Source organism: Centroberyx gerrardi, chromosome 4, assembly GCF_048128805.1.
Source record: "Centroberyx gerrardi isolate f3 chromosome 4, fCenGer3.hap1.cur.20231027, whole genome shotgun sequence".
Classification (NCBI taxonomy): Eukaryota; Metazoa; Chordata; class Actinopteri; order Beryciformes; family Berycidae; genus Centroberyx; species Centroberyx gerrardi.
The window spans coordinates 25,517,549-25,533,031 of record NC_136000.1 but is presented as its reverse complement, the minus strand read 5'-3'; the positions used below and the strand labels follow the sequence as shown (position 1 = coordinate 25,533,031).

General features: G+C 41.8%; 1 protein-coding gene across 1 annotated transcript in view; it reads left to right on the top strand.

Annotated features, from left to right (window-relative positions):
• The first annotated feature begins 482 nt into the window (after positions 1 to 482).
• Positions 483 to 15,483, top strand: part of cbln1 (cerebellin 1 precursor) — a 19,046-nt gene continuing 4,045 nt past the window's right edge. Inside the window, exons 1-2 of the mRNA XM_071904545.1 lie at positions 483 to 740; positions 2,401 to 2,520. Coding sequence (XP_071760646.1) covers positions 483 to 740; positions 2,401 to 2,520 — 378 coding nt within the window. The remainder of the gene's footprint in view (positions 741 to 2,400; positions 2,521 to 15,483) is intronic.

Here is a 15,483-nt window from a genome sequence, read left to right as displayed (position 1 = left end):
GCGCGAGAGAGAGAGAGAGAGAGCAGACGGAGCTCCCCCGCGCGCGCTATGAGTTCTACTGCCTCGCGACTCGACCAGGGCCCCTCCGCACCGCGCGCGACTCCCGCTTATTCCGTTTCCAAGTGACAGAAAAGCCGTTGAGAAGTGAGACTTCTGAGAAAGGGGAAAAAGAAGAAGTGAAAACCGGGGAAACGACCGGAGATAAAAGAGGGTTATAAACTGATTTTCCAAAAAAGGAGACGGAGAGTAAAAGAAAACGGTCTGGTTTCCCCTCGAAGAGAGACTCCGCGAGGGACAAACGGCTTTCATCAAGTCCAAGAAAACGGAGTGGCACCTAGTTGTGAAAACCACCGCTTTTTTAAGGTCCACCGGGGGGAAAATCCGGGAAACTCTTCCTACCTTACTTTTTTGTTTTAACGGGAATAGACCCAACGGTTTTGAAGTGTGAAGACGACCGAAGAAGTCCACCGTTCTGTTCCGTTATGTTGACGTTTTGCCTGCTGAGTGCCGTGTGGCTCGCGGCGAGCCCGGCCCGCGCTCAGAACGAGACGGAACCGATCGTCCTCGAGGGGAAGTGCCTAGTGGTGTGCGACTCCAACCCGACCTCGGACCCCACGGGCACGGCGCTCGGGATCTCGGTGCGCTCGGGCAGCGCCAAGGTGGCGTTCTCCGCGGTCCGGAACACCAACCACGAGCCCTCCGAGATGAGCAACCGGACCATGGTGATCTACTTCGACCAGGTAGGCGGGAAAAGTTCTATTCTATTCTACTCTATTGTTCTGTTCTATTCTATTCTATTGTTTTGTTATATTGTATTATATTCTGGTTTGTTCTATTCTATTCTATTCTAGTCTAGTCTAGTCTAGTCTATTCTATTCTACCTCCGTCAGGTGAAAAAAAACAAGTAACTTTGTTAGCCAAGCTCTCAGACTGGGTTTCTATAGTTTTACATTGACAAGACAGTTCTGTCTTTAAGAATTAGCGCACATGAAGTTTCAGATCGTGTGTGTGTGTGTGTGTGTGTGTGTGTGTGTGTGTGTGTGTGTGTGATGAGTATGGTCTCGTCGCTGTCTAAGGTGTGGGGGGAAGCTCCACTTATTTTTATTCTCGCTGTTTGGATGGAACTCTAAAAGATCAAATATGTGATAAAGGGAAATAATAGCCTTATAAAAAAAAAAAAAGATTTGAAAGGGTGTGAATTTTTGCCTGAGAAACTTGAGCTTGTGCCGTTGTATAGAATCTAATATAATTTGCCACTATGCATTTCTGGGGACAAAGTGGAGCAGTTATTTTGAAATTTCTGATGTGAGTTTTAAGATGTGGCTTCCAAATAGAGTTCTGGTTATGGTTTATCTTTGTTCTCCATCAAGATCAAATTTGGACCCGCAGTGCCAAATCGACGCCCATGGATGTAGTTTAAAACATGGATTATAGAATACAGGCTAAACTGGTCTAAAAGTAGATCGTCTAAAAATCTCAAAAAAGTAGTCTAAACCCCCGAATCTAGGCTAAATTAGGCGTTGAATCTACAGCGTGGCAGCATGTCGTGCGTCGCCGGTAACGGTCTCGCGGACAACGGAGAGCTGCTCCGTTCCAGATGCTAAAAATGGAACGGAAATGAATCTACTTCATCTGTTTCTTGGGAACGATTCCTTTTTATAGATAATACATTTCCAAAGTGGCGGGGGAAGTATAGCCTGCTAGGCAAGCCTTTTGAATATTTCAACTTTTTGAGCTGACAATACGGGATATGGGAACTGACATCTCGCCAAATAATTTAGTAACGGCAGGTCGCGAGGGCGAGGTCCTACCCGCGTGCCGTTAAAGGTTAATTCCCCCTCAAACTGCCATTCAATTACACGCCGTAGTTCGCCTCCACCCATAAAACCAGACATTTGGCTGCAGAAATGCATAATTGGAAATTGCATTTGAAAGATTGATTAAGTTCCTTCTCGTTCCCCGTAAAGTTTGGAAGTTCTGACCGGTAAAAAGTCCTGAATGAAAGTCGAGGGTTATTTGTCTACATCGGTGGTTCTCAAAGTGGGGTCTGGGGGCCGCAGGGGCCCGCCAGAGTCCTCCAGCAGCAAAACAAGGGGCGTTTTAATTCCACTATTACTAGAAATGATCCCAAAAAGAACATGTCGCCTATGAGAATGACTTATCATAATTGTCAGTGTTATTGTTTGTCAAGACGCCCGTAATAAAATTTTGATGCACCGAGTGATTTCACATTGACTTTCGAGGGTGAATTGTAGGCTACTGGAAAAGACACAAGCCTGTAAAAGACATAAAGCATTTATGATATGACAATGAGGATTTCTTTGATGTCTCTCCTTCTCTTTCCCTCCTCGCTCTTTCTTTCTCTCTCTGTCCTCTCTGCTGTTCCTTCCTCTCCTCCAGATCCTAGTAAACGTTGGGAGGAATTTCGACGAGGAGAGGAGTAATTTCATCGCGCCGCGCAAAGGGATTTACAGTTTTAACTTCCACGTGGTGAAAGTCTACAACCGCCAAACCATACAGGTCAGTGCGTGTTTATGTATGTGTGTGTGTGTGTGTGTGTGTGTGCGTGTGGGCTCACGCGCGCACCAGACCACAGGGCCCCCATGCTGCTTTCCCCTCATAAAAGTTGAATATCATCCAGTACTGGAAGTCATTTTGTAGATGTTTGAGATGTCTTTCCCGGGAGACAACGGCGGAGGGAGGCGTTAGCAGATGAAAGCCAGTCGCCCACCACCCGCCGGCCCAATCATAATTAATCGATATGTGCACAGAGCCAAACCGGAGCGCGTGCAGCCGGCGGGAGGAGGAGGAGGAGGAGGAGGGGAGGGGGGGGGGGGGGGGGGGCGGCTTTGCTTAGCGCGAGGAGAGGCTAGCGGCTCGAGCAGCTTTCTGTTCAGCACCATGGACAGCAACCCATCTCTCTCTCTCTCGCTCTCTCTCTTTCTCTCTCTCTCTCTCTCTCTCTCTCTCTCTCGCTCTCTCTCATGCCAGACACATTTCTGGCTTCACCACATGAAAAGAGAAGCAGATAAAACAAGATTTTCAGATCATTTGGAAGATTGATAGATGAAGTCCATTTTGCACTCAGGAATTTTTATTAGCTCACAAGCAAACACAGAAACTAATTTTAACCCAGGAAAGAAACTCGAACCTTTTCCCTTCTTATCTCTCTCTCTGTCTCTCTCTGTCTCTCTCTCTCTGTCTGACACACACACACACACACACACACACGCACACCTACACACACACACACACACACACACACACACAGGCATTTTAATGTAGTGTGAATATGAATGTATGTGTAATGAAACAATAACTTTTTTCCCTTTGTCACTCACACACACACACTCACACACACACACACACACACACACACACACACTGCCTGCCAACAGCGTTGCTCATCCTTTCATCCTACAAACAACCCATTCTCACTACGCCTCAGATGCAGTCTCCTTATCCTTTTGATGCACCAAGTGATAGAAAACACTTGATTAGACTTCACCCCGTTTTAAACAACATTTAACATGCACACAACGACGCTTTAAAAGCCACGCAGCGTTAATTACAGTGTATCTTTTGCTAATTAAACTGTTGTGTAATTATGCAGTTGGCTCCCCGGGGCTTTGGTATTATGTTATGCTACTTATACTTTATTATTGGAGTCTTGAATTAATTAGCATGGCAGCGGCGGCAGCAGCAACAACAACAACAACGAGGAGGGCGGGCAATATGTGAGGGGAAAGCTATGTCAAGCTCGGCATGTAAGCCCAATCATCGTCATATCACTGAACGCAAATAGACCGTGGATGGCGAACACTTGGATCATGGCACAGAGCTAATTAAGTCTGTCATACGATATAGAACACAATGGTGATAATGTCCGTCACCTCACTATTATTAATACCATTTGCAGTAATGTTGCTTTATTGTCGATAAGAACATAACTGAGATGCACAGTGCTGGTATTGGGCAATAAAAAAAGAAGAAGAAAAAATATAGAGATAGCTCATTTCAAACAGTTTTGAGTCATTTTAATAACCGGCTGACTCTGACTGGTTTTGGCAAACAGAATCTGTAGGCACACACAGGCAGGCACCCTGGTTAGATTACACAGTATAAATCCATTGCAATACAACATTTGCCAGGCAAAGCTGGTGTTAGTGTCCCACTTCTTTTCTGCAACTGGAGAGGTTCTTGTTAAAGTGGACCCATTGCACACTGTGAGCAATGAAAAGTGAAAAATATTATTGTGAAACAATTAAAAACTGATTTTGAAAGCGTAGTCTTGTATGCTGCTAGAAAAAAGCATCGCTGTGACATGTTTCTGACATGAAACAAGCAGGTGTGAGTTCTCATCTCTCCTCCAAGCCTCCAGACTGTGTGCTGTTTACCCTCCACCCCTTCTATCCGTCTTCCCATCCATCCAGCGCATCTGTTGTGTTGAAAACTCCCACTGTTTGATTGCCTTAGAGGCGGCTACTGCAGCGCATAGAGGGGACGGAAGACAGCGGGAAAAAGAGGGCGCAGTAGGGATGGAAGGGAAGGGAAAAGAGAGGGGAAAGGATGAGGAGAAGGGAAAAAGAGAGCGAGCAGACAAGTGGCAAGTAAAGAGGGAATGAGGGATGGAGGGGAAGGGAAGGAGAGGGCCGTGGAAGGGAGAAAAACAGGGAAGTGGAGAGAAGGGGAACATGGAAAAAGAAACACAAGGATGTTGGAAAACTGAAAAGTACAGATGGGACAGAGGTGGGGAAAGAGAAAGGAAAGAAAAGGGAAGGAGTGGCAGAGAAAAGGAAGAGAGGGACAAGTCAGGGAAGAGCAAGGGACGGGACAGGAGGGAGAGAGATAGAAGGTGCAGGGAGGGTGCAGAGAGAGGTAGGAAGAAAGACAGACAATATATGAGTGAATATTGATTAGCGGATGCTGGGTAGATGTCAAAGCGGAAGAATAAACAGTTTGTTCCATCTCTCATCAATCCTGCTCTGTGCAGGGATCTGTCTAGGGGTGAGGGGTGTGATGTGGGTGTCTGCGTCAAAACATGACATGTCCCTTTGCTTCTGCATAGCACCCAAATTCAAGCATCGCAAATGGAATAATATGTATTCTTACTTGCTATATCGACCTATCAAAAATGCTATGCCTATGCTTCCACTAATGGGTAGCTTACTTTATTATTATTGAATACTTTTCATATAGTCAATAGCAACAAACAAGTCAAATCAATTGAGTTGCAACCGTTTACATTACCTAAACGTGCCACTTCTCCCTGTGCGAATTTTAACAGAAATAAATAAATTCCCATCTCCTTTAGAGAACATCTTGTACCTGCAGCTTGGAACATTGAGCTCACAGATCAGAAAAACAAACAGATGAGGTGCTGCTGTGACAGTCAATACTCAACAATGTGAGGTGCTCTTTGGAGAGACTGGTGGGGTTTTAAACCGCCACTGAGAGCTGTTTCATCCACAGATGTTTCACCAGAGAGTCTTCCTCACTGTCATTTTAGAGGCCGTAATACACCGGAAATATTTTGAGATAATGTACAGGGGCTAACCTGCCTTCAGTTTGAATTCTGTTTGAAAAATTGTCCCGCTACAGCACACCAGTATTCAAAATTCAAGATTCAAAACATTATTTTTCATTAATGCAAGCAAAAAGAACTTTTGCCTTGGCCCAGAAACATGCATACAACAATTACCATCCATACTTATAGAAATGTTATGGTGATGTTTATTGTGCCCTTGCAATGGGAAAAAGAAGCTCAAAGCAGCTGTGTAGGGGGTGAGAGCGATGCTACGAGCGATCCTAAAACTGCCTCATGTTGCCTGAGCATCAAGGCCTTTACGCTTCTATCATTCGCCCATTGAGAGAAGAAACCCTGGAGGCACCGCCCCAAGCCCTTTACAGCATACTGCCCTTATAGTACCAGACTTTACTGTTTTTCTTTTTTTACCTGCGACTCTTTGGTTATTTGAACTTGTGTTTTTAAAATGTGACACAGAGTAGCTGCATCTGTCTGCAACAAAGTAGAATCCTTTCACTTCCTTCAGTGCCGACAGTGTGTGTACTTTGGTTTCAAATACACAAAGAGGAGATAGATTTTACTCTGCAACCTGGGTCACTGGGGTCATGCGATGTTGTAATGAAACATTTCACCCCTGGGAAATAGCAAACATACACTGTGCACTACATACACAGCCTAACAGTAAGTACTATCTATTTTAACTGTACTGTATACTGTAGATGGAAAAAATAATATCAGTGAATAATATCAACATGCTGCAGGATCATTTCAATATACTACATTTATACCATGCTGAAACCCAAATGTGTACTTATTATGCTATTCCTGTTTTATGTAAGTGGTCAATGTTACCGTCACTCACCGCACCGTATAGTGAGTACTTTTTTTCCCTCAGGTACTATCCAATTCATTTTCTATAATATGTATACTCTATTAAATAAGGAAAATAGTTGACCATCCTAGTATTTTCAGTGTACTGTTGGAGAAACAATCACCTACTAAAATTTAAATGAAGTGTACTCAAGTAAACTGCTCATCAATAGGTACTATAGCAGTGGGGGAAGTGGGGGAGGTGGGGTTGGGGGAACAATCCAAACAGGGCAAGTGAGAGAACATCGCAAAGGATTTCATTTCAAGGCAAGATATCCACCATTTGAAAAAAAAAATGGCACCTACTCTTGCAATATGATTGCTGGCATGAAAGCATACAATACAGAATATTAGTTCCACTGCTGTTAGCTACCTGAAGACTAGTCTATGCTTGCCAAGCAATAATCATTCTGAGGACAGAACTATGTGTACTTGTAAAATATTGATAAATGGAGCACAGATAACAATATTTCACAGAGGATATACAATATACCTGGCTTAATTTTGGCACTTTAGGTGCATTCTGAAGCATCGTAAGTGCATTATAAGAATATTCTAAGTGTATATTTTCCTCAATATAATCACATCAGAAGATTTTTTGCATTGTAATACAATATGAATATGGCATGACTGTGCTATGTGAGGTTGTTAAAAGCTTAAAATGATTATTGTGCATTCACAATGTGCTTACGATGTCCTGTTCTATAAGCACCACTTCAAGTAAAGCGTTGGCAAATTCTCTTGTAAAAACATGCATTTTTAAAGATTGATATACGCAACCAGTGAGATGAAATTTAGTTAAGCTGCATCCCCTCTAGCCATCCTTAAATATCATCAAACACAGTCCATTTAATACAGTCTGATTGCCTGCGCTGCTTTCCACTACAGCCTACAGACTATCAGACGTTGGCTAAATACAAATATGGTCACTGCACCAAGCAGTCACACACGCACCCCCCCCCCCCCCCCCCCCCCCCCCCCCACACACACACACAGGATTTTTTTTGCAGCTCAAATACTCACACTTGTTATTTCTTGGATAACAGCCCCTTCATTTTCTTTAAATCAAAAAGTGGATTTTCTTTTGAAAACCTTTGAGCAGGTTACGTATGTTCAGATTATTAGGAAATGACTATGCAGTGTATGCTCAACTGGTAGAAAATGAATAGTACTTTTCCTTTTACCTGTAGAAAGTGACTGAATTGAAAGTGAATTGACCCTTGAAACTCGTGCCTCCCAGTGACACAGTAAGCACAATTGCTGGTTTTGTCTTCATCTTTCTCCCTACCTGAGGAGATTCTACAGAGAAAAGTTCAAATATTAGGACTGAGACTAAATTTGCTGTTTTTGAACATGATTTAAGATGGAGGCTGTTATCCAAAGCTGACAATGTGAAAGACTAACTTGAAACATGAAAGACAAAGACAGTATCACTGTCGCAATACTAATGCTTTTGACTGTATATTTTTTAAATAGGTGTGTGAGTGTTAATACTGTTAAGTTTCAAGATATGATTAACATTGTTGATTAGTTATATAAGGGATGGAGTCTAAGGATTTGGGGGTCAATGGGGCTACCATTTCTATGGCATGACCCCTCTGACCCCAAAATCCTGTAAATTAGTGCTCATCCTCAAAAAGTGAGGATAAATTCACTCTGCGGTCTGTAGATTATCTCCTGCTCATCCAGCAAGACTTGACAAAGATATGATAAGGGAAAAAACAGTCTATTAGAAGGGATGATTTGTATCGATGTTATGTCAATACAATCTTCATATTTATTGTGAGCTTTTAGTCTATAAGGCTTCCATCAGAACATACGCTGGTCCTAGTCACAGTTTTGCAGGCTAAAATATCCTGTCACACCTCATAAATTCATTCACCTCATTTTTGTTAAATACACTCTCTAAAATTCAAATACCCTCTGATTTTTTTCCAAAAGATTTATTGCTGTATCATATAATAAAAAAAAACACAACATCTACATCATTCATATGGACAAGTGAATGGCTTTGAGTCTGCGAGCATCATCTGTCATCTATCAAACAATGCTATTTTTGGTGATCTATGAACAAAATCAACCAAAGTAAAGCCACTTTCAGAATCAGGTTGATTGCCAATATCTAGAAATGTATAAGAATTAGTTTTGGTGATGTTGATGCAGAAACATATTGACAACTTATTTACAAAGTATGTAACTGACGCACATGGGGTAAGGACAACAAGAAACATTCAGTGCAAAGGGACAATGCACAACATACTCGGACAAGCCCCTTTCTGAATACACGTTCACAGATACAGCTGTGTTTGAGTGACGTGGTTTACAGTATACTTGCAGGTGTAGAGGGAGAGAGAAGCGTTGTGAGTTGCCAGTACTGCATTGCTCCACTGAACCATGAGGAAGTCATTCTGAACAGAAATGAGAAGCATGAAATAAGCTATGAGGAATGAATAATAGAAATACACTAGTCCCCTGCTGCTATCTCATACCTTATATCAGCGTTCATCTCATACTGTGGAGATGCAAGGAAATGAGAGGCGAGTCAAAGCGACATAAATAAACACTTTATCTCTTCCCGTGCATCGGTGTTCTCTTGCCTTCTATAACGGAGGAAGAGGAGAGAGGGAAGGAAGGATGGAATAATGGAGTTGGTTTGTCTGCAACTGGCCAGAGAGGCAATGAATTCTGGGAGTTGTCAGGCCTCTCAGACAGACCAACAGACAGACGGTGTATTTTAGCCGCTTGTTAGTGTTCTTGTTTCAAGGACAAGTGTAGGCAATTCTGCTGTGCTGTGCTGAGGCAGCTTTTGGGACTTCAGGAAATCTATTTTACTTTTTCTTGTATTTTCCTCCATTTTTTTTATTGAAGCCCATGTTCCATTCTGCCACCCTTTGTGGGCCTTGTTTGTTAGCCAAGCACAGTGGAGGTGGTTATGCAGGTGGTAGCTGGGTACATCAGGATGCACATCAATGCAGGTGACAGGATTCTCTGGGCATTGGGACACTTTTCCTAATTGAAAACTAACAATAGTAGCAGGCTGTATATCAGTATAACCTCACATAACATCTACCTTTGGAAAATGCTTTTAGATGATCACAGATATTGATTAGACTGGCCTAAACCACAAGAACATAATATCATCGCTGTTAGGTGAAAACCTTGTAACTCCAATTTAGGTAATTTTCATGTTTTAACTTCAGTTGAAGGATCACATGCTCCTCTTTGCGTTTAGAACATTCCACAACCCTTGGGTTTATGAAACCTTTTTAAAACCAATTAGATAAACTGAAAAATGCGTCGACATCAAGCTAAAAACAAGGTTGTTTTTCTTAGTTCATGAAAGGTTGACATTTTGACCCAACAACAACGATATGTAATTTTTTTAAATTGAGTGATATTCCACCATTAGAAATGCAGGAATGCAGGAATGCATTCATGCGTTTCATTTTGAAAACCTATTCCAAAAGGTCAAATAAAAAAACACATCTTCAAACCAGGATGATAAAGCTCAGGTCATGCCATTGTTTATTCTGTGTTATGTGACAAACGTTTTACCATAGTTAACATACTCAAAATAACAGAGTTGGGGAGTAAAGCCTGAATGTTGGTGGTGACTAAAGAGTCTGGAGTCAACTATTGTCAGAGATTGAGGTATTTGATAAAAAAAAGTCTATATTCTTCCAAAGTGAAATATTTCTTTAAGTCTTAGTGAGCAGAGAGACCAACACAAAAAGGAAAAGAAATATACCTGTATACCTGTTAAAACAGTTTCCTCACAATGCTGTGGGTGTATGAATCTGTAAATTAATGTGATAATTTCCTGGGAGTGTGAGTGTGTGTGTGTGTGTGCGTGCGTGTGTGTGCGTCTCTACATATTGTTTTTTTGTACTGTCTGGTTCAGTGATAACAGTGATGAAGCTTCTCATCTTTCATCTCTACATCTCCTGTTGTTACACTTTATGTGATCACACATACACACACACACACACACACACACACACACACACAGGCCTATACAGTCTGCCAGCCAGATGCTTGGTTTCATTTTTCCATAAACCCTTTGCTCAGTCTCCTTCAGTTAACTTTGGCAGAACGCTACAGACAATTGTGTTAGTCTGTGCTCATGTGTGAAAGTGAGGAAGAGTGAGAGCGTGTTCTTTGAATATTCATTGTGTTTTTTAACTGAACAATATTGTCACAAAGACCCAACAAGAGTGAGTCATTAGGATTATAGTCACAGTTTGAGAAATTAGCTTGGTCACATTTCCTGCCAAATGCTCAGTTTTAGGCTTACAGCTATACTTCACTTTGGAGCATTTTCACTTTTCAACATGACGCCTCCATAGTTCAGCAGCGATCCTTTAACATCAGCGGCTCTGGGGATCCGCTGCCACCGTTCAGGATTTTTTTCCCCCCTACTTCAAAATCAATAATTGCAAAATGACTTCTTGAAAAGTTAAACCCAGGACACTCGAGAAGAAAATGTAATAAGTGGGTCAAATTTTTATTGTTTGCAGAAGATTGGAGAAGTATGATTTTTAAAGTAGGTTTTCATAATGAAAGTAAAAAAGTGGTGCAGACTTCAGGCTCCCAGAGAACCTTTCATGAACTCCTGCAGACCTATCTACTATTAACAATGTGCAATGAGTGTTCTATAAAAGTAAAATATCACTTAAAAGGGAAAAGATCAACCCAAGACACAACCCAAAATGTAAGTGGTCTTTATATAATCAAATAATAAGTGAATTACATAAAAAAAAAAAAAACAGGTCATTGATTTGCTTGGAATACAAGTCACATCGGGTGACATCTCAGTCTTATTTCAGAAATTCATTAATTTGTCCCTTCCTTATTTGGAGTAAAGTCGAGCCGATGCAGTGCTTTATGGGAACTGTAGGCGGGATCAAAGCCCAAAGACTCCATGCTTGTATCACTGCCGAGTTTTTTGTTTATGTTTTACTTCTGAGAAAAAGCAAAATTGTCAGTGCAAATTTAACTCTGAGGGTGTGAAAATCAACACTAGTCAGTGCCAGTATTTATGTAAGTCCGTACCCGTAGTTAGTTTAACACTTTTGAACAGTTTGAGCAGTTTGGAACCCAGAGCCATATCAGCTGTATGAGCAGACAAACAACACTCTCAACAAAAATTAACACATTAACACTGTGCACTTAAAGACAAAAGTCAAATAAAGGTAACACCAGCATTAAGGGTAGTATTTACTAAGAGACAAACTAATTACCACCGTGCTTAACAAGCGCTTGTTGAGTTTTCAGTTTAGCGGCTGGTTAATTTTCCAATTACTATACTTGAGGTGCAATACAAGTGCAGAGAGCGCATGACTACAGGTACAGCAAGCTGTTTTAACATTGGTGAGAGAGCAGACTGTGATTCCCACTGTAGTGGACCCACATGTTTTGTGGGTATGGCATGACTCTTGGTCTGAGGTTCTAGTTAGTTTTTTATTTCATCAAGCAGTGGTAAAATAATATACAAATTATTATTGTTAATAATAATAAATATGAATTGGCAATCTATAACCTCATCCACTGACATTTAAAAAAAATAATTCTCAAATGGAAAACCCTCTCTTATTTGTCGTTAAGACGTGCTTCCTCTGGACGTTAAATACCATGCGCAATTATGCACATTTTGGTTTGGTAAATCAAAAAGAGTGATACATTTTAATAATCTCCTCCTCCATTTTTGCACCTTACCATTGCCACTCCTCAAAATACATATTAATTGGGTCAAACACGCTAAAAGTCTCCTGCCAGTGTCTACCCCATTTCCACATGTGAAATGCTTGTGCACACAGCTTAGCAGATCAGTCAATACTTTTTTACGCACACAACTGCATTAACACCACCGCACACACTTAGTAAGTACGGCCCTAAGTGTCTTAATAGGGTGTTGAGGCATCATGACTCACCAGAACAGCTTCGGTTCACCTTGGCATAGATTCTACACAGAATATATTGGAGTCCATTATTTGTTTATGTCAGGCGCTGTCTCAGGCACTTCTCCAGAATCTCCCATAAGTGCAACCATGAGCCGCTAGAACAGCCATGGTGAGTGGGCCAGCCATGGCATATGGTTTATTGGCATTACCTTACCCTCTGTGGAGTTTAGTGGACCTAAACCATGGCACAAAAATGCACCTCACACCATAATAGAGCAGGCATAAGCCTTCACTGTGGGAAACAAGCACTTGGGCCTGCAGACTTCTGTTGGCGTGCGTGATACAAGTACTTGACCGCTTGGTAACAGGGTGTAGGATCACCTGACCATGTGACTTCACTGCTCAGCCTTCTTTTCACGTACAAAAGTGCATTTCCAGGTGTAATAAGGGGTTTATGCGCTGCAATCAAACCGCAGTATCCCTCTCGGTGAAGTTCTCGATTGTCTGTTCTTAATGAAACTGCATGCTCTCGGCTTAGTTTGACATTTGCAGACAACTGATTCGGACTTGTCTGTTCTTCCTTGCATCTGGAGCCAGTGTAGGGACATCGTGGTTGAGGGGTATATGCACTTCTGTTCACAGTAGTTGCCCCAAGATGGTGATGTCTTTCCCTCAGGCAGCATTGAAGACTGTCTGGTGAAGACTTTGTTGTTGAAATGCATAAAGCCTAGATTTGTGCCAGACTATATAATGCAAATAGTTTAGTAAAGTCCCTCTTCCTGCTATTGGTGGCCAGTTTTATGATTACCCACAGGACTGCATGACAGCACATCATGTGTACAGTATCTGACTGGAACATCTAAGGCTGTGTTTACACAGGAAAAAAACCATCACATTTTTGAACTCAGATGAGCTACAGATGTAATCTTTTCATAGCCCTTTAAACAGAGACCAATCAAATCAAATTCAGTTTGGCTCTTCCGTGCCAGAGAACTAAAATCAGATGTGCCTGCATAAATCCAACAAATTACCAATTTATGGGAGACATTTTGTATATGCAGTTGCAGCTTGTGCAAGAGCTCTCTTAACTGAAACAAACTGCTGGCACTCAGTGTCAGTGAGGACTAAGACAAAGGGGGCAAAACCAGAGAATTCATGTTGGATTCAGTCCATCCAAAAAGTAAACTAAAATTCCAATAGATTTATTGTTGTTGGACTATCTGAGTGTCGTTATGGTGGTATTTAGAAGAAAATACAGTTTGAGTTAATGGAATTTAAAATTATTTTTCTTTTAGTTAGACATTTGGCATTCTGTTAATTGAGAGTTTTGTCACAGTATGCCTATTCACTGCTACCTCGCAAAGAGGCTGCGATGATTACTGCAGCATTGATGTAGGGTAAATACATTAGGGGACTAAAGCTACATTGTCTGCAGTGCTGCTGTAGGATACAGTACATGCAGGATAGTGGAACTTCTACACTGGCGATCACCCTATACAGCACTAATCCAGAAGAGATGTGGGCTGGGAGGACTTCTGCAATGGCCATCACGTTTACAATACCAACCCTATTGTATACCAATTAAAATTGGTGTGAAAATCCCATGAGTTTTTCTTAATGGCTCTCTCAGTGACTACAGCCTGAAAATTTGGCAAGGGCAGCAATTAATAGGGTGATAATTTAAAGTCTTTGAGTTATCATCCAGCCTCACACTGCTGTAGAGAATGTTGAATTTGTATTAGACAGAACTCACTGCACATGAACATCCCATTACTAATATTCAGGATATTCAAGCATTGCTTTATAACATGTAAGCACCATCTTCCATTTACACATTTTATCCCAAATGGAAGAGAGGCTAAATAATAAAAATGGTTACAAAACACAGCCATGGCACACTGAGGGTTGCAAGCAGGTAATTGGGTTTCTGGAAGACACCCACTACAGGTTCCCGCTAAATGTGTCCAAAAGGTGGCTCAACAGAGAACCAGGAGTTGAAAATAGAAAAGCTTGTTCTAACAAACAAATAAAAGCACCGGCTTGCTTTCTGTCCAACAGCCAAACTCTCTCTGAAGCGACGGCCAGAAGACCTAAATAAAGTCCCCTGGCCTGCACAGATGTTCCACATTTCCATAATGAGGTAGCCTCTGCTGTGAGAAGAGCTTCTTTCCAAAATGCGGTATACTCACTGCTGGAAGTTCATCATTCAAAGTTTCTAAAAATTTGCTATAAACTTTAGGAAACTTCTGCTATAGGAAACTTGACCATTTTATAGATAGGCGATGTCATAGCCCACAGACAGACACCATTATGTATCCATCACCATGTCCATCTGCATCAGTCTGTAAAGAGAGAGAGAGACAAGAGAAAAAAATGGAAATGGGAAGAGAGAGAAAGGAAAGAGAGGGAGAAACAGACAGAGTGAGAGGAGGGAGAGAAAAAGAAGAGACAGAAAGAGAGATGAGAGAAAAGAACAAAACCAAGAGAAAGAGATGAAAAGAGAAAGAGTATCATTGTCATGTCAAGACGGCCGGACAGAAAATGATGATGCAATAGTAGGATGTCATCATGTCATTGGCATTAAGTGCTGCACCGAGACGTCGGACGACTCCTATTTAAATATCGAAACCCCAATTGTCCCCCACCACTCCAACCTTTTTTCTCTCTTTTCTTTTCTTCTCTCCCCCACCACTCTCTCTCTCTCTCTCTCTCTCTCTCTCTCTCTCTTTACTCAGGCAGTTAATTGGTGCTTATGTATTAATGAATGCAGATCGATCCTGGACTGACACTATGCACAGCCCTATTATGCTTTTGTATTTATGGCTGGTAATTGTAGGACTATGGTTGACAGTGTGTGTGTGTGTGTGTGTGTGTGTGTGGGGGGGGGGGGGGGGGGTAGATAACCACACACAGACACGCAACACACACTTTTTATCAATAGCTATCGTTTGCCTGTGTGTGCTTCTGTACTTACACCTGTGTGTATGCTTATGCGTGTGCGTGCGTGTGTGTGTGTGTGTGTGTGTGTGTGTGTGTGTGTTGACCACAACCTCATCCTTCCAAAGCCACTGTCACAACTTTATTAGAGCCATACATCACTGGCACACACCACATACTGACCCTGTGTGGCTGTCTGTGAGACAGACAGAGGGTGTGTGGGTGGTGGGTGTGTGTGGGTGTGTGTGT